The 24,347-nt window shown below is 41.9% G+C and overlaps 1 protein-coding gene across 2 annotated transcripts in view; it reads right to left on the reverse strand.

Moving 5' to 3' along the window:
- Positions 1-24,047, reverse strand: part of CDADC1 (cytidine and dCMP deaminase domain containing 1) — a 40,034-nt gene extending 15,987 nt beyond the window's left edge. The window contains exons 1-6 of one of the 2 annotated variants that reach the window (XM_073613175.1): positions 23,863-24,047; positions 15,941-16,044; positions 14,194-14,371; positions 12,812-13,381; positions 11,666-11,715; positions 6,055-6,230 (exon numbers count right to left, since the gene is read on the reverse strand). In XM_073613175.1, coding sequence (XP_073469276.1) covers positions 6,055-6,230; positions 11,666-11,715; positions 12,812-13,381; positions 14,194-14,371; positions 15,941-16,044; positions 23,863-23,929 — 1,145 coding nt within the window. In that variant the 5' untranslated portion in view covers positions 23,930-24,047. Of the gene's footprint in view, positions 1-6,054; positions 6,231-11,665; positions 11,716-12,811; positions 13,382-14,193; positions 14,375-15,940; positions 16,045-23,862 lie in introns of both variants that reach the window. The other variant, XM_073613174.1, reaches the window with a different exon arrangement.
- Positions 24,048-24,347: the final 300 nt, after the last annotated feature.

Here is a 24,347-nt window from a genome sequence, read left to right on the forward strand (position 1 = left end):
ACGATGGCCGAGAAGCTGGTATCGGAAGGAATAGAGCAGGAGAAAGTTATCTCAGCACTCCAAGAACTTAGTCTTGCAGGCGACTTTGTCGCAGAAGCCTCTGTGGATATAATTAAAACCACTTCAAGAGCAATGTTAAGCTCAGTAATGGCCAGAAGGGCGCTCTGGTTAAAACCCTGGTCGGCAGATCCCTCCTCAAAATCCAATTGGTGCAAAATACCCTTTGATGGCGTAAACCTTTTTGGAGAAAAACTGGACGTGGCTATTTCTAAAGTCACGGGGGGAAAATCGGGACTCATCCCTTCAGATAGGAGGCCCAGGCAGCAGAGACCACCGGTTTCTAGAAGAAATCTGCCAGATAAATACAGAGAGGCAAGATCCTACAGGCCCGGAAAAGAGTATAGGAGGAACTGGAAGAATCCCCAGTCATCATTCCTCAAGCTCCAAAAGTCTAAGACCCCTGCGTCAGGGGAACAAAAGTCTTTTTGAAGGTGCGTCCTCCCAACCAGCTTTAGTGGGGGCCAGACTCATGAGTTTCAAGCAGGTCTGGGCAGATACAATAAAGGACCCATGGACGATAGACACTGTCCAGTTCGGCCACAAATGGAAATTCAAGACACGGGCTCCAAGAGACCAATTCTCTGTAACCAGATTACCTGCATCTCGGGAAAAAAGGATGCTACTGACAAAGTACGTCCAAGACCTGTTACAAAAGGAAGCCATAGTGGAAGTTCCAATATCCCAAAGGTCAACGGGATTCTACTCCCCGTTGTTTCTGGTGAAGAAGAAATCGGGGGATCTACGCCCTGTCTTAGATCTAAAGAATCTCAATCGCTCAATCTTAGTCGAGACATTCAAAATGGAGAGCCTCCAGTCAATTCTTCGGGCCATGAATATCGGGGATTGGATGCTTTCCGTCGATTTACAAGACGCCTATCTGCACGTCCCCATTCACATCTCATTCCAAAAATTTCTCCGCTTTGCGGTAGGTCTACATAATTTTCAATTCCGAAGCCTCCCGTTCGGGATCTCCACCGCTCCAAGGACATTCACAAAAATCTTACTGCCAGTAATAGCCTTACTAAGAGAACAAGGATTGAGGGTCCATCATTACCTGGACGACATCCTTTTACTAGCAGACAATCAGGATTCCCTTCTACTGCATCGATCCATTCTGATTACCACCCTACAAAACTTCGGCTGGATCATAAACTGGGGGAAAAGCAATCTGCAGCCCACTCAGAGAATGATATTCCTGGGGGCGGAACTAGACACCCGTCTCAATACGGTGGAACTTCCGCAGGGAAAAATTCCCAGCCTCATTCAGAAGGCAAGAAAAGTTATTAGCCTCTACCACACTACCAGCCCGGGAGTACCTCAGCATACTGGGGTCATTCTCAGCAACCATCCCAATGGTACAATGGGCCCAATGGAACACCAGACCTCTGCAAGCATCATTGTTAAAACAATGGAACGGGGTATCATTGTCTCAGCCGATCATAGTCCAGAAAGAAATAAAACAATCACTCTGGTGGTGGACCAGATTGAACAATCTGAAGAGATGCAGGCATATAGTCCCTCTTCCTCAGGAAATAATCACTTCAGACGCCAGCCTGAAGGGCTGGGGGGCACACTACCGCCATCACGCAGTCCAGGGCCTTTGGACATTCAGAACACAGAACGTGGTTTCAAATATATTGGAGATGAAAGCAGCTTTCCAAGCTCTGTTAGCCTTCAGCCCCCTCCTCAGGGGGAAAGAGGTCCTGCTAAAATTGGACAACAGAGTGGCAGTTGCCTATATCAACAGGCAGGGGGGCACCAGGAGTCGCTCCATGATGCGGGAAGTCCGTCCAGTCTTCGAGTGGGCACAGCTGAACCTGTCGGGATTAACGGCAGCGTATGTCCCAGGAGTCCAAAATCAACTAGCCGACTCTCTAAGTCGGACCTTTGTATCAAACAACGAGTGGGCCTTAAGTCACCAAGCCTTTACCCTCATAACCCAGACCTGGGGGATACCGGATATAGACCTGGCGGCAACACCGGTCAACACGAAATGCCAGAGATATCTAGCCAGAATTCCTTTCCCATCGGCAGAAGGCACGGATTGCCTACAACACGACTGGAACTTCCGTTTGGGGTACATATTTCCGCCAACACCACTCATTCCGAGATTCTTACTCAGACTCAAGAGGTCGAAAGCCACAGTGCTAGCAGTCCTCCCATTTTGGCCGAGACGACCATGGTTTACGACGCTCCTCCAATTGAGCACAGCAGAACCACTGACACTCCCAATGACAGCGGATATACTGTCGCAGGGGCAACTCCTTCACCCATTTCCGGAGAGGCTGCATCTAACAGCATGGAGATTGAAAGGACTAGGTTCTTAGTCCAAGGTTGCTCCCAGAAAGTGATAGACACTCTCCTCCAGGCCAGAAAATCCACGACCAATAAAACCTATAAAAGGGTCTGGAAGAGTTTTCTCTTAGTCGCACAACAGCAATCCTGGAACCCGGCATCTCCATCAGTTCCTCAGATCCTCGAATTTCTCCAGTTAGGTCTAGATAAAGGTCTTAGGTCTAGTACCCTGAAGGTACATGTATCAGCCCTATCCGCTATGACAGGAGTGAAATGGGCTCAAGAACCTCTCATCATCCAATTTCAGAAGGCTTGCCTAAAGCTGAGACCACCTAGGAAACCTTCCTTCCCGACATGGGATCTTTCAGTAGTGTTGGAAGCCTTATCCCATGAGCCATTTTTTCCGTTAGAGAATGTTTCCCTGTGGGACCTAACTCTCAAAGTCACTTTCCTAATAGCAATTACATCAGCTAAAAGGGTATCGGAAATTCAGGCCTTACAGGCTAAGGAACCATACTTGATGTTCTATCCAGACAAAGTAGTCTTAAAACCATCGGATCGCTTCATCCCGAAAGTGTCATCATCTTTCCACTTTAACCAAGAACTATGTCTCCCCACCCTATCCACAGAACAGGGTGATCCACATCCGCTTGACATAAAGTCGAATATCCAGGCCTACCTCCTGGCAACCAGCAATTTAAGGAAGACAGAGGACCTACTGGTCATTCCTCATGGGTTTAGAAGAGGACAAGCAGCAACCTCTCGCACCATCGCAGCATGGTTGGTGAAGATCATTAAGAGAGCTTACGCATCTAACAATGCACGAGTACCTGAGGGCTTAAGGGCACACTCCACAAGGGCAATGGCGACCTCCTGGGCGGCCTACTGCAGGGTATCAGCCGAAACCATCTGCAAAGCAGCCACTTGGTCTTCGAAAACCACTTTTATCTCTCATTATAAAGTGGACTCCGCTAGATTGTCCATGGTAGAATTTGGGAGAGCAATTATTCAGGCTAACTCCTCAATACCTTCTAAATAAAAAACTTATCTTTTGCTCATACCCACCCAGTTTGCGAGTTATTCCCCATAGGTGTATGCTGCCATGATGTGACAGGAAAACGGAAAATTGTATACTCACCTTTCCGTAATTTTCCTTTCCTGTCGCATCTCATGGCAGCATACAAATGCCCACCCATCTGAGGTGAGGTATATATACACGGAGAATGCTGGGGCAGGGGCTCTCTCAGACTTTAATAGCTACGCGGTCCTATCAGGTTGCGGGGGCGGAGCCACAACCCATAGGTGTATGCTGCCATGAGATGCGACAGGAAAGGAAAATTACGGAAAGGTGAGTATACAATTTTCCGTTTTAAAGCACCAGCATGTGTCTGTTTTTATATGAACTCTTCTGGCACCGAAAAAACATTTTAAAATATTTTATTTAAACGTTTCCATCCATTCTACTGTAAGTGTCAGAAGAATCAAAACTAGGAGCCAACGTTTGGCAGCGAGCAAATATTATTATTTTTAAATTCAGCGTTAAAAGGGTCAGTTAGGTTAACATATGAAAGTTCCTAATTGCAAAAGATTTGCATGCAACACTCACAAGCTTGCATGTTAGAAAACTAAGTTAACAATGTTTAAAGCCTAAGTGCAGCACAAAATCAGCATGCAAGGGAGCCCGACTATGCCCGTCCTTTCCATCCAGCTCCGCAATTCATAGAAGCCGAACTACAACTTCTGTGAATGAAACAGGATCTATGAACGAAGGGACGGATGAGTCAATCATACACCCGCCCTCCATTTTTAGATCCAGTTTCATTCACAGAAGTTGTAGTATGGCTTCTATGAATGGCAGAGCTGGATGGAAAGGACGGGCATAGTCAGGCTCTCTTGGTAATAGCCTGTGATATGCTGTTGTTGTAGTTGTATGAACTCTGCCGTGCTGGAAGATTATGGGGGCAGAAAGGAGAATGATTTTCAATAACAGAAGAGGAATCAGAACAAGGGACATATGCAATTGACTGTAAGGTATGTCCCTTGTGCTGATTTTTTTGTTTGCGATTTTGGTTGCACTTTGGCTTTAAAGTGATTCTAAACCTATTGTTTTTCCTTTAAAATAACAAACATGTCATACTTACCTGCTCTGTACAATCATTTTGCACAGAGCAGCGTTAATCCTACTCTTCTTGGGTCTCCTGCCAGAGCTCCTGGCTCCTCCCTCCTGCTAAGTGCCCCCATAGCAAGCCGCTTGTGTGGGTTTGTTCCCAAGCCTCACTGTCTGCATCTATTGACTTTCGCTGGCTTTGATTGGCAGCAGCGGGAGCCAATGGCTCCCACTGCTGTCGCTGAGCCAATGAGGAGGAAAAGAGCACACAGGGCCTCTGCTGTCATGCACATTACTGAATTAAGATCAGGCAAGTATAAGGGGGTTAAGGGGGGAATACATGCAGGAGGTTTTTTTTTTTTTTTTTTGGACATTAAGCCCTGGTTCACATTGCTGTGATTTGACATGCGATTTGACATGTCAAATCTGCGGCAATTGCCGGCAATGGCACCGTCCTAATCGGTGCAATGCTGCACCGATTTCAAAAGTAGTTTCTGTGATTTCGGGGTGCGATTTCCATTGACATCTGTGCAGAAACCCGTACAGATGTCTGAAATCCCCGCCGAAATCGGGACTGACATGCGGGAGTGAAATCGCGCAATTTCAGCTGAACTCGCACGGCTTCATTCCCGCAGCTCAGTGTGAACCTGGGCTTTTGCAGAGAATGCATTAAGGTATAAAAACCTTCTGCCTTTAGAACCATTTTAAACCATTTTCTGCACAGGTTATCATTGTATGTTATAAGCCATTTTATGCTACAAGAAAGTAGAGGCTGCCAATAAACTTTTATAACAGTGCTTATCAAAGCGTAATGTGTGACACTGGTGGCTTCATGAGTGTTAAAAACGTAAAAATCTCTCACCTATGTGTCCCTCCCTCCTTTCCTTTTTCCCCAGACGTACCTCCCCCAGTCTTAGGCAGGCCAACCATGGGTTGCAGGCAAGAAAATCTCTCGATTCCCCCATCAATGCAGCCAGTGTCAATGAATGAAACTCTCCCACAGAGCTATTGTGTTCTCCTGGCAGTCATAACTGCCAGAATTGCATGGTGAAAATCTGACATGCTGGTTGTACCCAAGTCAAATGATGGATTGACTTGGGTACATTCAGTTTGCCCATACATAGATTGAATCTCAGCCAGTCCCTGCTGAACCGGCCAAGATTCGAACCATCTATGGCCAGTTTTACTTTACCCCATTGTCAGTTTAAACCTGCAGATTGCTTCTCAAGATAACACTTGGAGTAAGAAACCCCTACACAGAAATGACTGTATAGAGTATGTATTGAGAAAGAAAAGAAGGATTCACAACAGAAATGATCCAACGTGATTTATGACAGCCACCAAGACAATGACACAGGACCCAGGAGGTGACACGTTTCACACTGCCAACAGTGCTTCTTCAAAGATTTCAAAGGTCTTTGAGGCCTTCTTTTCTTTCTCATTGATCATCGGTGGCGAGCCGTGGCTTGCACTCAGCACATCCGGACTGCAGCGATTGCTCACCTTTCTTTGAACTAGTGTATTTATAAATGCTCTGTTTAAATCAGTGGCTGCTTTTGTTTTCACCAATCCTTTACCCAGTAACGCCTTACCTAAATGTTATGGCATTTTGCTCTGCATGAACAATGTAACGAAACTTCCGGATTTCTCGGTCTTTCTGCTTGTCGTCCATGTGAGGAAAATCAGCATATTCTGAACCAACAGGGAAAGCATTATATCCACAACCCAGAAAATACATAGGTCCTGTACCGTCACAGTCTGAGGAGTCCTAGAAACAGGAGAAGTCACTGGGATGTATTTACAGTTTGACAGAAAATCATCCTATGTAAGTAAACAATGACAGAGATCAATTATGTTCCAAAATGTGAGCTGTATTGACAACACTCTTCTTTATTCACACCAAAAAACGTATATTTGGGTTTTTAAAGTGCATTTCCACTTTTACAGTCAAGTCCCTACTATATGTTTGTCATGGGTTCACACAAAATGTAAATATTTGTGTATATATATATATATATATATATATATATATATATATATATATATATATATATATATACACACACACACACACACACACACATACACACGCACACATATATATAGGGCTGCAACTAACGATTATTTTCATAATCGATTAGATGGCCGATTAATCGGATAATAACCTTAAAGTGTGGTGTAAAATTTAGTTAATATGTAAAGTTTTTTTTTTTTTTAAAAAAGGCAATTTGTTATTAAAGATCTCTATGCAGTGGTAAATATAAATAACAAACTGGTTAGGGTGCAAAATCTCCAATCCACTCTGAGAATAACAGACAGAAGAGATATACTGTATATACTATTAGAGGATATATACTGTATATACTATTAGAGGTTGAATCTGGTAAATGTCATCAGTCTCAGAGATCAAATTTATTATTTAAAGAAAAAAAAATGAAAGACTGTTTTGCGGATTTTCAGAGAACTGTAATAGATTATGTATGACAGACTCCCTTGTCATAGGTAGGTGGCTTGATAAAAGCTCCCTGCACCTACTGGCCATACAAAAGCAGTGTCTTCCTTCAAAAAAAAAATTTCATTTTAAGAATGTTTGTTCGATTTTCTAATCGTTAGTGGGGTCAAATTGATGTTAGTTTTTGACCAGAGTGACGGGAAAATTCAAAGAAGCAGAATAGAAAACTTCTTGGTCAAAGGAATTTTCAGACAGTGTACAGTATAGTATAGAGCACCCCTATAGCAAGGTAAAAAAAAAAAAATCCTGCGTTTAGAACCACTCCCAGGACTACATGTTCAATGAGACATTGCTCCTCACACATTCACAAGTTCTCAGGCACTTACTGACATGTATGGACTGTATGTGTGCTTCACTGCATTTCCTCATGTGTAAACAAATAATGCATTCTGTATGCAGGCCGATTAATCAATTATGAAAATAGCTGGCAACTATTTTTTTTCATAATCGATTAATCGGTTCGGCCCTATACACACACACACACACACACACACACACACGTTTTTATCTATTTTTTCCTTGCCATCTTAGCGTTTTTTGTTTTTTTTTTGCAGCAGGTTTATAGATATATGACTGCAAGCTATTCGGAAAAAGTCAGTATCCCCTCATTAACATACAATGCAAAATTCAAGATTTCTAACCCTTTGTTAAGAGGCAATGTTGAAATCTAGTTTACAACCAATAAAGAGATCTGCCAGCACACTACAGACAGGTTTAATTTTGGTAAACTTTAAAACAGCCCACTTCTATAAGCAGAACAATTGTTTTCATTTTGGATAAAGTAAGAGAGGGTTAAAACCCCTTACAGTTTTTTTTGCCATTTCTGTCCTATTTCCCTTCACTTCCTGTCCCATAGCCAAAGGAGGAAGTGAGAGGAAATCCCTGCAATTAAGGGAATCCATTGGGGCACCCTAGGTCACAGGATCTAGTGTTCCCATTGGAAGATTTCCCCTCTATTACTATTCTGGGGAAAACCCAAAATTTGGGATTTTCTTCTACTTTAATTCTCAGTGATAATGGTAAACAGGACAAATAGAGAGAGCGGAGTTCCCTAATTGGGACACAGACAGCAATAAAAGCTGACAGGTTTTCTAATCCCTCTCCACTCTGTCCAGAGCTAAAAACAAGTTTGGTATTTTAGTTATAGTTAAGCATTACATAGGAGGAAACTGTGTAGATAGCTTAGGCAAGTAAAAAACACTTAAAATATAAGCAGCCATTTTAAATATGTTTTTATCATATGAATGAAAACACTTAAACAAAACTGTTATCCCAATTTGGCTGCAAAAGTGGAAATACACTTTAAAGTAGAACTATGGTCTCCCATAGAGGGTTGAAACAGGGAAGTATACCTATTTTTTTTCCTTTTACACAGGTTAGACATCATAGGTTGGATGTGCGGGGAGGGAACACTATTAAGCAGAGTTGGTGTTAGGAAAGAATTCTACTTTAATATTTGTGGTAAATCAAAGTTGTTCTACATCTGCACGTTTACACCTACATAGAGCTCTCTGTACACCATGGGCGCTCAATCTGTGGCCTCCAGCTGTTGTGGAACTACAAGTCCCATCATGCCTCTGCCTTTGGGAGTCATGCTTGCGACTGTTAGTGGCTTGCAAAGCCTCATGGGACTTGTAGTTCTGCAACAGCTGGAGGGCCACAGGTTTAGCACCCATGCTGTACACTGAAGGTGTAGGTGGCTCTTATTAGACAAAGAACTGAAGATCAAGGAAACAAAGATAACCAAACTGAAATAAGCAACATAAATGGGTGTGTTCTGTGAACTTTGAAACTACCAAAGGTTAAATTAGCTTTGATATGAGAGGCCAACAAACTGCTAAAACTGAACCCTAGGCAAACAACAAAATACACAGATAAAATATAGGGGGTTCTTTTAGCTGCCAAAGGAATTATATTTCTGCCCATCCAGTTCTGAGTTTTTCACAGCTTTACCACACAGCATAGCCCAGTCAGGCAGGGAAGGAGGAGACTTTATTTTTCTCTGCTACAGTTCAACACTTACAGGTCTCCCAAACCCAACCCATGACTAGAAAGTTAAAGGCAAGCAACAACTTGATAAGCTCATCTCTCTCTCACTTTGTTCGCTCCACCTAAGGCAGGCCCATAGATGCGATTTACTTTCCTGCATCAAAAAAAAAAAAAAAAAAAAAAAAAAAAAAAAAAAAAAAATCGCTGGATTCCCCCAGTCAGCTTTGATGGGGAATCCGTCCTCTACAGAGCTATTCTGTTCTCCCAGCAGGGGGCGCAGGAAGCCGTCCCTGCGGGGAGAACACAGTGATTACAGCAAGCGGCTATAGCCACTGGCAATAATTGCATGCTAAACATCTGACATGGAGGGAGGGGTTAGGAGGACAGTGCAGAGAGGATACAGCCCGACTCCTGTGCAAGCTGGCTTTACCTGCTTTCACTGTGTCACTATGACAGGCTGCCAGAGGCTGTGGAGCACCGAAGCTAGAGAGGTATAGCGTTCTTGATCTCCAGTCGGTCATGGTGCCTGGGGGAGAAGACGCTCGTCCTGTAGCTGCCCACACAGACTCTGCCCCCTGATCTGCCACCTCTTGTTTATCCTCATCCCTGGGCCCCGGCTCATCCTCTGACACCCTGCATCCAGCAATAGAGCTCCAATCGGCTCGAAGAGGCAGGGTGTGTGATAGGAATGAGCGGTGTCAGCAAGAATTTTACACCCCCCCCCCCCCCCCCCCCCCCAACATCCTGTCCCACCTTATGGTGACGCTGGCCCTGGAAGGGAGTTGAGTCTGTACTAAGGCGGGGGACCATGTTTTACCACACCAGGTGATACCAACCCTAGTGACACCACTGCTCTTCTAATCAGCATGCTCCTTGCACTGCAGCACAGCTGACTGTCTCTTTGTGACGCTCCCCGAATCTGAGCTCTGCTGTAGAGTAGATTGCAAAAGGCTGGTATTAAATCAACTTCAAGTACTTACACTGCTTATATGAAATTTAATGGATGTAATAATACAGAACTGCATTCATCTGTGCATTTTAAATGTGCCTGGCTTTCAGACACGCACAGGTAAAAACAGAACATTCATATAGGCTGCGTGTGTAAGTTTACACCCTATGCAGACCAAGCTGATACCAGGCTGCTGTGCAAACTGATACTTCAAGATCTGTATCTAGTATGAGGAACCAGACTGCTACTATCACGTCAGCTGTATTGTCATACTTCTACTTCAACATTCTTGTGAATGAAACCGATCACACTTTTACTGCCAAATCTAGGTCTCCTCCCTAGCAGGTTTGTCTAGGTTAGCATAGGGCAGCTTGCCTGTAACAGTCTGAAAAAAGAAGAAGGTCTATATTGCCTTGGATAACCAATTTGATTCTCTTTATTTTATTTATGTATTTATTTTTTAATACTGGCGACACATGCAGTTCGCTCTGTAATTTGCTTCCCATTTTTTTATCAATAACTTTACAAAGAACAAAGTGACAGGCTTACTAGCTGCTTGTGTATATCACAATTAATAAACAAAGCAAAACTCAAAAAAAAAAAAAAAAAAAATCAATGAAACGCAGCTGAAACGTCTGTTCTCTTGGCTGTAAAAAACGCTCATATTGAGCATTTTTTGTACAAAGTTTAAATGCGTTTAGGAGAGTTTTACATTTTTTGCCAGAAAGCTCCAATCAGACACGCAATCCAGAAGGGATTTTTTTCCTGCTGAGCTCAAAATATGCCTCTAATCTAATGTACATGGTCACATTGGATTACATTAACCTGCTTCTACAGGCAGAACACAAAACTTCTGTAGAAGCAGTGTTTTTTTAAAGGGGTTGTAAAGGTTTGTTTTTTGTTTTTTAAATAACAAACATGTTATACTTACATCCTCTGTGCAAGGGTTTTGCACAGAGTGGCCCCAATCCTCCTCTTCTGGTGTCCCCCAGCAGCACTTCTGGCTCCTCCCTGCATCAAGTGCCCCCTCGGAGATCCTCATTCTAAGGGGACATCCGTGTGACCACACCCGAGTACTGTTGCTGCGTCCATTGACACAGACAGCAGGACTCGGCCCCACCCCCCCTTGTCACTAGATTTGATTGACAGCAGCTGGAGCCAATGGCTGCGCTGCTATCAATCTATCCAATGAGGACTTGAGACAGCGGCTGGAGCTGCTGTGCTCGTCCGCATCGCTGGAACAACCGGGTTCAGGTAAGTAAAAGGGGGACTCTGGGGGGCTGCTGCACTATAGAAGGTTTTTCACCTTAAATACTTGTCGACCAGGCCATAGCTGAATGACGGCTACAGTACAGTTGGATGACTCCTGCAGACTCCGGGAATCTCCCAGATCCGGCGTGTTACGGATCGGGGTAAAGGGCCAATAACAGTCCTTTACCACGTGATCACGCCGCCCAATTAAGTCGAATCTCATTCTTTGTGCATCACCTATTTATTGTTTGTTTGACTCTGTAAAAAATTAAAACTCCGTTTTGAAAATAAAATCAGATTTAGAAAAAAAAAAAAAAAAAGGGGGCAAGTCAATTTGCTTCTTCGTATGTTCCAGTGATACGGCTCCACTGTATGCTGAATTGTGCTTCACTTCTTCTAATAGAAAACATTTCCCTTTAAAGATTAACATTTTCATTTGATTTTTCCCTTTTCCCAGTTTCAGATCAAAATGAACAAACACAAAAAAACAAAAATTACTTACAGACTGACGCTCTGCCCAAATAACGGCACCAACTCCAATCTTGTGGTCTTCTAAAACAGCAAATAAACAATTAAATTGGTAAAAAATTAAATGGTGGATGAGCGCCCTAATATTACATCTTCTCTGATGCCTGTGGCTCTCATGCGAGTGCAAAACTTGATTTCAAAAGTAAATTAAAAAAATATATATAATTTTCTAGGCAAATGGGAGGCAATGAATGGCAGATTGTGTCGTCACTACAAGATCTGCCCATCTAACTTTTTTTTTTTTTCTTTAACAAGTTGACGGGTAGCTTTAGCTGCCACCTGATTGGTTTTTTTTTCCTGTTTCAACTATCATGAACTGTTTGAAGGTAATTTAAGAAACAGTCCACCTATCAGAGGATAACAAACAGTACATGTGCTAAGCATGCTTTGTGTATCTAGTTTACAGATAAACAATTAAACATAGTGACTTTATGCCACCGGTGTGATGTTTTTTCAGAGGACGGCAGAGAGGGCAGTTGGCGGTATTCCCCACTTCTCCTCCATTTTTTATTTCTTTTTCCGCCACCTTTTCAGATTTCGAGATCCTTTTTTCCTGCTTCCATCTCTTCTTTTTAAAACTTAGTAGGATCTTTACCGCAGGCTACCCTTTTGGAAATTTTTGTTGTTGGAGATGGCTCTTTTATTCCTCTGTCCCTTTACCCCCCTTTGTGTCTGGGGCAAATGGAAGGTAAGGGAGTGGTTTAAGGTAGCCGTTTGATGTTCTTAAATATTAGCCTCTTTAAACATTGTTTATGTGATTTTTAATCCTATAGGTATACTATTATACTAGTTACTTCAGCAAGTATTTACAATTTATATATGTCATTACTGTATGCAGATTTTTGTCATGTTCTTATCCTTTTTGGTGACTACATTTAATCACCCCCCGCTTCTTTATAGAAACCGTTGATGTTATAACATGTATTCTATTTTTTATTGTGTGCTACTAATTTCCCTACTGTACTTCCTTGTTCGTTTAATAAAACGTTAATGCAAAAAAAAAAAAAAAAAAAAAAAAACTTAAAAAAAAAAAAAATAGTGACTTTGCTGAATCAGTCGCTAGTTCTCATGTACTGCTGGAAAGAAAAGGTGTAGACAAGTGTAAGGTCATCCTACTAACCTGTTCGATACGCCAGCAGCCTGGCTTGAATTATACAGTGCTGGGCAATTTCTTGGGTTAGACTCGGGCCACTCTCACTGCTTGTCTTACTGAGGTAGAACCCAAAATCAGAACACCTTGGAACACTGGATGCCACTGTGGCCAGTATGAGCACCAATGCTTTCATATTCTGTCTCAGGCTTACGAAGTATGGATTCTCACAGAGATTCTCCAGCCCTATTGTTCTAAGGATGTCCTTGTGCATGTCTTCACTGGAGACTAAAAACAAAGTTTCATACTGCCTTATCCTCTCTTGGCGATACTCATAAAAAGTGCTTATTGGGAAGTCCGGTTCCTTCCTCGCAATCTTCTGGACAAAGTCACATTTCAAGGAGGTTTCTTCAACAAACTGCACCATGTAACATGCTAGTGGCTGCAGCAGCACGCAGACATGAGCACGACTATTTGACTTCAGCCTCTCTACTGCCTTGGCATCTAGCCTGGCATCTCCGTTGACACTGTGGGAGGAGATTTCTTCTTGGAGGCTCATTTCCGGGTCTGAGGGCCAGTATGAAATTCGTTTCACTCCAGCTACAAAGAAATAGAATATAAAAAGGAGAGATTTAAAATAGAAACCCTCAAGAGAAAAATGTAGGGTGAAAATTATTTAGGTAAAATAATTTGGTGTATACACTTCACAATCATTGCCTCCTAGTTCTAATGTTATACTGCACAGCACCAGCACTAGACTATGTAAAATAGTGATTTAGGCTGTAAAAGGATTCATATAATTAAACAGATAAAACACATATGGCTATAGTTGTTTTTTTGATAAAAACAAGGAAGTGTATAGTAAAACAGCCACTAGGAAAAAAAAAAAAAAAAACAGTTCCGGTCATTATTTTTCTATTTTTTTTTTTTTTTTAGTTCCATGCATGCTTGATTCACTCGTGCTCATCTACGGCCACCCAGTAGTACTGGTTCATTATACATACTGTAACTGTATTTATTGCACTTGCAGTTAAATCTTTGCTAGAAGAGTTACAGTGAACCAAACTTTATCTAAAAAGTGCTCATAAAAGGCATGGCATGACCATGACTGGTCAGGAGTAGTGTTGATCCTTTCCTCTTTACATTTGGATTGGATTGATATTAGGACAAGTCTGCACCCCAAGCTCTGGGACACAGGGATATGCTTTCACCTCCACTTTGAGCGACGTCATAAGCAATCAAACAGGCACAAGGAATGCCAAAGACTTGGAGCAATCTGATGAGACCATATGCAGAAGCACTTGCAAAAAACAGCAAAGGTACATAAAAGTGTGCTGCATGCTAATTCTCAACAAATCTTCCCAAAATGCACACACATGCAGGCATTGGAGACACAGATGATTGTTACTTACCATTGACAATCATTTTCAGGCAGGCAGAGCATGGTTTTCTGGAGAAGTAAAGATCGCAATCCTTGAGTCTTGAGCCGTGTTTAATAACAGCAATCTGACCTGCATGAAGCTCACTGCTGGAACAGTGCAAGCCAATGATCTTCATGTTACCCACAACTACAAGACCTGTCTTCTTTACCTGCTGTAAGAAATTATGAGTCAAAGTATTATGGCAAATTCATCCTTAATCTGGTACATACTTTAGACTCTTCAGTAAGCGAATCATGCCTTTTGGTAGGAATCCTTAAGTGGATAATTGAGTGTAGTTTTGGTTTAGTGTCAGGTTGGGCACTAGAGTTGTTCAATGTAAATGTTTTTATTGATGTATATGTATTGAGCCTAAGTTTACACAATAGTCTCTGTTTTGTACCAAAATTTTATTTTTTTAAATAAAAAAAGAATTTTCAAAAAAAAAAAAAAGTATTATGGCAAAGATTAAACAATAATTGCTTTCTATTAGCAGGTCAGTCTGTCCAAAATGAATATATAAATTGGAGTCAAATCATTCATTAACCTTGCAGCTTCATTTCATCTGGTTCAAAGTCAGGGTTCCTTGATGCGGTCACACTTTTGCATTCTCCAGCAAACAGAAAAATGTAAAGCAGAGAGCATGTCCCCTTCATAGCTGCCATAATGGGAGGTGTCGGTGGCATGGCAAAAAAAAGTTAGGGTTTATACTACTGACCCACTGCTCAATAAATGCACATGCTTTATAACATCAAACAGCCTAAAGTGCCTGCTTGCATTGAGTCAATGTCAAATATGTAAGTTTACCAGAGTCTGGATAAATAAAACTGAACAGTAGCTAAGGAGACAGAGCTGCAATTATACTAATTGCCAAAACAAGCTAACTATAAAAGACTGACAAATTCGAGGCCTAGTCAAGTCTTCATAAAAGAAAGGGGCCGAAATTGCTGATATTACAATACAGTAGTGAGCAGTAACAAGGAACTATAAAGAAGTGAGAAACGATCAGTCTGGATAATGGTTTCCTCCCACACTCCAAAGACATGCTATAGTAGGTTAATTAGCTCTGGTCTAATTTTTCCCTGGTGTGCATGTATGTATGCATGAGAGATAGGTAGCATAGATTGCAAGCTCCTTGAGGGCAAGGGCTGATGGGAATAAATAGTATGTTGAGCACTGCGTAAAACAGACAGCACTATATGAATACCTCTAATAAACAATAAATATGAGTTAACTTGCATCAAGGAGAGGGCTGGGAGCATCACAGCTATCAGGTGTCACTGCTGCAAATGGCCTTGGCCCACAAAAGAGATGACAAGACTTGGGAGGGCTGCCCAACTAGCAGCTGGTCTTTAAGTTTGTTTCATGTATGTATGCCAACACATTATACAATCCTTGCAGAGTATTACTGGCCATGAGCCTTAGACCCCATACACACCATTAGATTTTCTGCAGATTTTTGTCTTTACATTTACCAAAACCATATAATATGGAAGTCAAACCTTAAGAGTTTCAATTTGTATGCAATCAGGTAGGCCCTTGCACTACATGGTTTTGGTAAAAAAAATCTGTGTGTATGGGGCCTTACAGTCATACAGAGCCAATACAAGTAAGGGAAGAACATTTCTAACCTTGTTGCTATTGTACCATACATGTGCAGTACCTGTATTGCAGTATTTAGAGGACTGTCTTAACTGACAATGAAACATTACATTTCTCTAGTATGCGGCTCAACACATACCTCTGGTTGTTTCTTGTTCTCTTCATCTTCACGAGAAGGGAAAACCTCCATCCAAAGGCTTAGCAGAGTAAATAAGTTAACTTTCGAAAGCCTCGGAACCTGACCTGTATTAAAGAAACACACAGAACATCTCACTAAGGCTGGGTTCACACTATTGTGAATTGGATGTGGGCATGTCATAGAGCGCCGGATCATACATCTCCGGAGCGGTTCCGGTGTGAATTGCACAGAGCGCCCTGAGCGTCCTCTGGTGCGTTTCAGGTCCGAATTCAGCAAATAATTCGGACTGAAATCGGACCTGAAAAGGTGAACAGGGACACACTGGACCCCTGCTGTGAGCTGCTCCGTGCTTCATTGTGAACCCAGCCTAAATGTTATTTGTTCAATGAGATGATTAGTGCAGAGTTCAGTAATCCAATAGAATCAATCACAAACTACTGTAAACTGAAATATGACTGGCTGTTAGAAGATAGTATACTTAGCACTACTTTCTTAAAGCGGAGTTCCACAAAAAAAATGGAACTTCCGCTTTTCGGAACCCTCCCCCCCTCTGGTGTCACATTTGGCACCTTTCAGGGGGAAGGGGGGTGCAGATACCTGTCTAAGACAGGTATTTGCACCCACTTCCGGCATAGACTCCCATGGGAGTCTATGCCTCTTCCCGTCCCCATAGCGCTGTCTGCTGGGAACACACAGCTCCCAGGAGAGAGCGGGGACCACTTGGGACGCGCAGCGCGACTCGCGCATGCGCAGTAGGGAACCGGGAAGTGAAGCCGCAACGCTTCACTTCCTGATTCCCTCACCTAGGATGGCGGTGGCAGCTGCCGAGAACCGAGCGGGTTCTCGGCGTCCCCTGCCGACATCGCTGGACCCTGGGACAGGTAAGTGGCCATGTATTAAAAGTCAGCAGCTGCAGTATTTGTAGCTGCTGGCTTTTAATATTTTTTTTTTTTGGCGGTGTGGGTGAACCCCCGCTTTAAATAATGTTATAATATTGCAAATGGGTTATATTATATTTCTCCATCAAGAATCAATGTATAACTTGTTTCCAATAAATAAGTCAGCTAGTTCAAAATCACTCTTTAAAAAAAAAAAAAAATCATACCTGCACTACCCTGCAAGGTCTCCATAGATGGTTTAAATTCCAGCCCAATGATGCTGAATTTATCAAAATTCAAGCCGTGGGTGGCTATGACTGCAAAGCCTGGCTCAACAAAAGTTAAAGCGTTCGCTCACCTTTACGGAAAAAACTGCCTATGCAGATAAGGGGCGTCTTCAGATAAAAACAAGCTGTGCAGCTTTGACCAAAGTTTTATAATGGCCTTGCTATAGGTGTAGGCCATTTACATACCTCATGGTGTCTGACCCAGCTATTACTGTTCGTTCTCACCATGAGGAGAGGTGAGGTGTTTACACACACTACTGGTGGCTGCAGCTGTGAGAAGTGTGTGGCTATGGATCCCCCTCCTGCACGCACCCCCACCATGTTACTCAGTCTCCATGCACCCATCGGTGGACCCAGGACCAGCAAAGCAGGTGCTGCCAGGTAAATGGGAGGGAGACTAGCGAACGTCTGTTTGCTGATCTCCCCTTCATGCTAATGACCAGGAAGCTAAGTGTAAAACAGTAATTTCAGGTCCTGGTGTCACTTTCCCCAGTATGGCTGGGGAAGAAACTAACTGCATTAGTTTCATTGGAGCACAAATGACGAACAGGCTTTTATACCCCTGATGTCTCATTAAAGAAAACCTATCACAAAAAAAATGCTTTACATGTGATGAATAAAATGTTTGAAAAAAGTGTAAAAAATTAAAGTTCCGAGAAGCATGCGCGCAGCTGCCTGAGACAGACATGTCCACCTAAGCACTCCGCTTCGACCGGGACATAACGGCCCATTACTTCAAGCCTTGCTCACAAACCGACATCTACCGGTGACAGGTATATCACTGATACCCACGGGCACAAATTGATGTACAGTGGGAGGAAAGCAAAACTAAAGATGGGAAAAGCACAAGAATGGTTAAATAGATCCACATCTAAAATGGCAGTATACTCTCACCTCACACAGTCTCACTCACTAAAACACCTGCAGTCTCCAGTCTCCTCACAGTGAGACAGATTATGATATTGGGAAAACTCCTAACTCTTTACAACATATACCACTTAATTCTGACTTAATTAGTCAATTTGAACGAATTCTTAATAAAGCTCTTCAGACCACCTCAGATGACATTACTGAAAAATTGACAAGAGAAATTCATGAAGCAGGAAGGACGCACCTCAATACTGGAACAAAGAACAAAGAGTTGATGAAGTTGATATTACTACTTCTAATCATGCTGAGGAACTGGAATACCTCAGAGAAGAAAGAATGATCTTTTCTTCAAAATCATCTCGAAGATTTTGAAAATAGAAACAGAAGATCTAATCTCCGCATTAGGGGTATCCCTGAGGTAATTGAAGATCTTCAATCAACAGTCACTGCATTATTCCAGGAATTAGCCCCTTCTCTCCCCATTGAACGTCTGATATGGACAGAATACATAGATCTCTGACACCGCGTAAAGAAGACGGTCCTCTGCGAGATATCATTATTAAATTCCACTTTTTCCGAACAAAAGAACAATTAATGGAAGCTGCCTGCAACAAAGACTCCCTCATATTCCAAGGTCATCGATATCAAATATACCAAGATCTTTCTCAACAAACACTTATAAAGAGAAAGGCAATGAAACCTCATTTGCAAGTACTTCAACATCATCGCATCCCATATCGTTGGAGTTTTCCCTTCGCCATTCCTTTTACATACAAAGGAACCACCTATACCTGTAAAAACAGGCGATGACCTACTAGCCACAATTCTTGAACTTCGCCTGTCAGCATCAGAAACACTTGCAGAAAGTTCCAAGTGTCGTGCGAATTCTGGCTCCCCTCAACAACAAAAAAACATTCTTATCAAAAACAACTATCGTCATCTAGCATCCATAAGAGAAGTCGCTTTGCTTCACCGACTCCAGAAGCAGAACCAATGAACTGATAGATATATATATATATATATATATATATATATATATCTCAAATGCATTTAAGACAAACAAACTGTCTATAAGAAGACCCTTTAAAACGGAACAGATCACTTTAACCTTCCTTAAACTCTACAATTTATAAATTATTCACCCTTATTCAGAAAGAACATAATATTCATGTTCTTTAGTTTAGTTTCTTTAGTTCCTTTTTTAGGTTCCCTTACCTGCATACAGATCCATATTGGGATTCATGTTATCCTCATATAGGTAATATGAAACCCATTCTTTCTCCTTATCCTACTTTAAATAATGCATTTGTTTCTCAGGTCCAATTCAAAAACAGTGTTTTCATTCTACTTAAACATTAATTGAAGCATTGTTCTAGAATAAACAACTTAGTTTACTTAACCATAACAAATGGATCCACACTTGCTACCTCAAATATTTACTATACTTGATTGTTTCAACTTACATATTTAATGGCTGTTGTAGTCCCGGAGACAGCCACTGCATCTCCTATACAACCTCAAGTGCCCAACGGTTTAGTTTGGACACTCCTTGGGCAAATTGTACCCATAGGTTGGTGTTCTTTCACCACCTTGTGGATACTAGCTCCATGTAGGAGCCACCTTCTCATGATACTACCTGTATTTTACACATATATATATATATATATATATATATATATATATATATATATATATATATATATATATATATATATATATATATATATATATATATATATATATATATATATATATATATATATATACACACACACACACACGCAACTCCCTCTCCCCCATCTTATACTTCAAAATGGGAGACGGATCTTCACCTCCAAACAGGTGACTTAAATTGGACTCAGATCTGGCAAGCTACAACATCGCCCACACCAAATATAGTAGCCTTAGAAACAAATTATAAAGTACTTACCAGATGGTATTTAGTTCCAGCCAGAATAGCCAAATTTAGCCACAATACCCTTCCAACTGCTTTCGAGGTTGTACCACATTGGGCACCCACATACATATTTGGTGGGAATGTCCTATTGCTTACTTATTTTGGACAAACGTATTCAAAATCCTCTCTACAATGTTTGAGACAAATCTATGTCCTGATCCTATTGTAGCATTACTGAATAAAAAGCCTCAAAATTTAACTCTCCGACAATTCAAGCTATTACTCTTTATAACAACAGCAGCTAAGCAAACCATTGCAAAAGCATGGAAACAAGACTCCCTTTGTATACTATCTGTTAAACAAAGAGTAACGCAAGCTATGATCCATGCAAAGACTGAAGCAATCTACTTAGATACAGTAACCAAATTTGAACACTTATGGTAACCATGGATCAAACATTACCTTCCACCTGATATTGATAATACCTTATTATAATCTGAAACAACCTGGATATCTGCTTTACTTCTCAGCTTTAATATTCTCTGAATATTTATTCAAATAATCCTCTCTGGAATACCCATTTCCCCCTTTCTTTCCCTTATGCTAAACTTTCCCTTACCCAAACCCATGTACCACTCGTTCTATTATAAATAAGGACACAGGATGATTGAAGTCTGTACATTCTTCTACCAGGTACTGCTAAGCCATAGAGTCGGATCTTGGTCCTGGTTTGAATGACCTATTCATCAGCCAACCCATAAAATTCCGAGTTAACATCCCATTACTGATATCACTCCGAACTAATGCTTTAACTCTTTCTATGTATACATCTATACTAGATTATTGAAGTTATATTACTACCTCTATCTTATATTTTTTTAGATATTAATGTCAAAATAAAATTACTTCTCTTAAAAAGCATTATTTGTTAAAAAGATGTTAATCTATACACATTTATGAAGCTTTGTTATATGTTATAAGTTTTTGACTCTATTATATAGGAATTCTTATGATGCAATTAATTTGTAACTTGTAAAACACAATAAAATATTTAAATGAGAAAAAAAATAAATTAAAGTTTCATCCAAGCACTTAAAATTCCCCCCAAAAACAATTTTTGAGCCCCTCACCCCCATACACACACACACACACACATATATTTCTTTTTTTCTTGAGACAGATAGAGCTTTCTTTTAGTGGTATTAAATCACCACTAGGGTTTTTTTTTTTTTTTGCTTAAATAATAATATTTTGCAAATAAGACATTTTTCTTCACCGATGTGTGTTGATGAGGCTGCACTGATACTCTGCATTGATGGGCACTGAGAAGGCACTGGTAAGCTGCATTGATGGGCAATGATAAGCTGCACTGATGGACACCGATGAGAAGGCACTGATAAGCTGCACTAATGAGAAATCACTGATGAGCTGCACTAATGAGAAATCACTGATGAGCTGCACTAATGAGAAATCACTGATGGACGCCGATGAGAAGGCACTGATAAGCTGCACTAATGGGAAAGCACTGATGGATGCCAATGGGAAGGCACTAATAAGCTGTACTGATATGCTGCGGATTGGCACTAATGATCAGTTCAAAAATTCAGCAAAAGCCAGGCGCAAACATGGATAAGAAGGGAAGTCTTATTGGTAGATTGATTACCAAACTAAGGCCGCTGCTCCCAAACTCAGAAGACCAAAGGAGAAAAAACATGAAAACAAATGGGGGCAGCGCTGTTCCAAAGTACCTCCCTGGGTACGTTCTGGCTCTCCCAGACATCTGGCGTTCCTGGTTCAGCATTGGAGGTAGGACAGCCCCCTCTCCAGGCTGCTGAGTATTTTTACAGCCACTGTGTGTTTTTTTTACAATTATCTATTTACCATTGCTCTGGATAGGTATGCATCTCCTGGCAGCTACATATACTTTTCGTTCCCTCGCCATTAAAGTGTTTACTATATGTTTTTTATTACTGCTCATCAACCATCCTTTGGAACAGCATTCCCCCCCATTTGTTTTACTAATGATTAGTGCCCCGATTATCAGTGTATATGTGTGCTGTCACAGGATTGCCAATTATTGTTATTATAATTATACAGCATCAGCGCTGAGGTAAGGAAATGCTGATAACCGGCATTTGTTTACATAGGATCAGCTGTGATTGGACACTGTTTACTAAGGACACAGCAATAACTTAGTGTGTTAAAAAATCAGTGATCAAGTACTGCGCAACAAGACCTGATAAACCACCACTGCGCTCTAGTGCAAAACCAAATAATACCTATAGCTGCCAACTTAAAAATAACAATGTAAAATAGTATTTTAAATAAATAAAATAGTGGCGCTGTAAATCACATGAATATCTTAAATCTAGTGATATCTACTGCAAAGACATCAGCTAGTGTTATTAAACCCAAACAGTGAATAAAAAGGCATCCGTGATAGTTCATAATAAGTTTACCTCTCCGTTAATGACCAAGAGAGCATGTAATAAATTAAAAAAAAGTGATAACTGATAAATATAAATAAACACAGACACCTGTCCATGCAATAATGGAAAAAATGTTGAGACAGAGTCCATGCAAAGTGCTGCGTGTCAGAACAGTGAATCTGGGAAGCAATCTTGCTATGCCATACAAATTCTCTTCCACCACAGCGATAGTGATTGTGATCCGCTCATAAGGAGCCGCACTCACCAAAAATGATTGCCTCGCACTCTCATGCTTGGCGGCATGTAGGCAATGAAATAGCCCCCCCGGGGACTGGACAAGGTGAATGGAGTTGCGATCAAGGCAGATGGAGCTCTTCAATTAACAGCAATGCTCATCGTGAGGAAATATGCCAACATGGAAAAAAACAATGCCTCCAATAGTGTAATAACGTAGAGAACATTTATTGAAATACACACATAAAATGTTCTATCATTGAACTCACACTCTTGGCAGTTTTTAAAGGGCATAAAAGGTAAGTTTCCTGTGGCAGATAGTAGCAATGTACTGAGGACACAGCGGACCCGGGATGCGCTGATTAAATCTCACCCCTCCCCTCGTTGGATCCTCGGCAGCACGAGGTAGTCTCAGTCAGCCAGTACAGAGAACAACACGTCATACGCTACAAACAGATGCTAGGTTGCCATACAGCCACGTCCCCCGACATGTTTCGTCATTCCGACTTCTTCACAGGATTCCCCCTGGTACACATCGTCCAGTTCTGGGAGGACATCAATAGACACCCTCCCAGAACTGGACAACAAGGCTATAGCCACCTTTTGACCTACTTTCACACTGGGGCGGAGCGTTAGCGGTAAAGCTCCGCTAATTTTAGCGTAGCTTTTCGGCCGCTAGCGGGACGCTTTTTACCCCCGCTAGCGGTCAAATAAAGGGGTAAAAGTGCCTGAAAAGCGGCACTTCGGCAGCGGTGCCCATTGATTTCAATGGCAGGGGTGGTGGAGGAACGCCATATTCACTGCTCCCGCATTGCCCGAAAGATGCTGCTTGCAGGACTTTTTCTAACGTTCTATAAGCGTACCTCTCCAGTGTGAAGGCACTCGGCCTCTCACATTGTGCCTGCAGGGGAGGCGTTTTTCAGGCGCTATTTTTAGCCCCAAAGTAGCTGAAAAACGCCTCCAGTGTGAAAAGGGGTCTTAATGGTTAAAGAGGTAAATTAAAAAAAACAAAAACTCTGGCAGCAAAAGTGTTCAGGCTCGCTGTGCTGGGCATCCAATAACTGGACGTCGTCTCGCCTTCTATATTTTACCAAACACTCAGGTGTTAGATTGTGTTGGTCTGCACGAACATCAATCTGAGTGTATTTTTTACTAAAAACATAGATTGTGATAAACAACCATCACCACCATGGTATTCTCCAGGGTCTCTGCTTTCAGGGAAGATGTCATATGTGGGGGTTTACTAATCTTCAGGTCTACACTGGACATTTTACCAGTGAATGGGGGGTAGGTGTGTCCCCTCCATGGTTCTAGGCGGCTCTCTCACCCTGCATGCTCTCGGTCTGTGTCCCGGTGGAGGCCCGGGTTTCCCCGCCTTCCTGGCTCCGGTACATGGGACGAGCCGGCTCTCCTCCGCCTCTCTGGGGTTCGGCATCACCTAAACACCGCTCCTCTACTGACAGGTCAGAGCAGCTATGCGGCGCACCTTTATGACGTCATCGGCTACCACCTACTACCGGAGGGGTCACTAGAGCGCTAGGACTCCCATAGAGAAAAAAAATCCACCATTGTTCCGGAGTCCTGGTGCTTTGACCGCTCTGAGCCGCACGATGGCAGCCAAGCCTCTGTAGAAGAGACATTTATTAGACGCAGGCTGCCCTCTAGTGGACGTTCTGGGTGTCAACATTCACATTGAGAGCTCATGGTGCTCTCTTGTGTGTGTGTCTTGTGCAGAACTGTGTTGTTGCACGAAAATGAATTTAATTAAAGGATAAATTCCTACATAACTGGCTCACCAGTGGCGGCTGGTGC

This window comes from Aquarana catesbeiana, linkage group LG02 (assembly GCF_042186555.1).
Source record: "Aquarana catesbeiana isolate 2022-GZ linkage group LG02, ASM4218655v1, whole genome shotgun sequence".
NCBI classification, from domain to species: domain Eukaryota; kingdom Metazoa; phylum Chordata; class Amphibia; order Anura; family Ranidae; genus Aquarana; species Aquarana catesbeiana.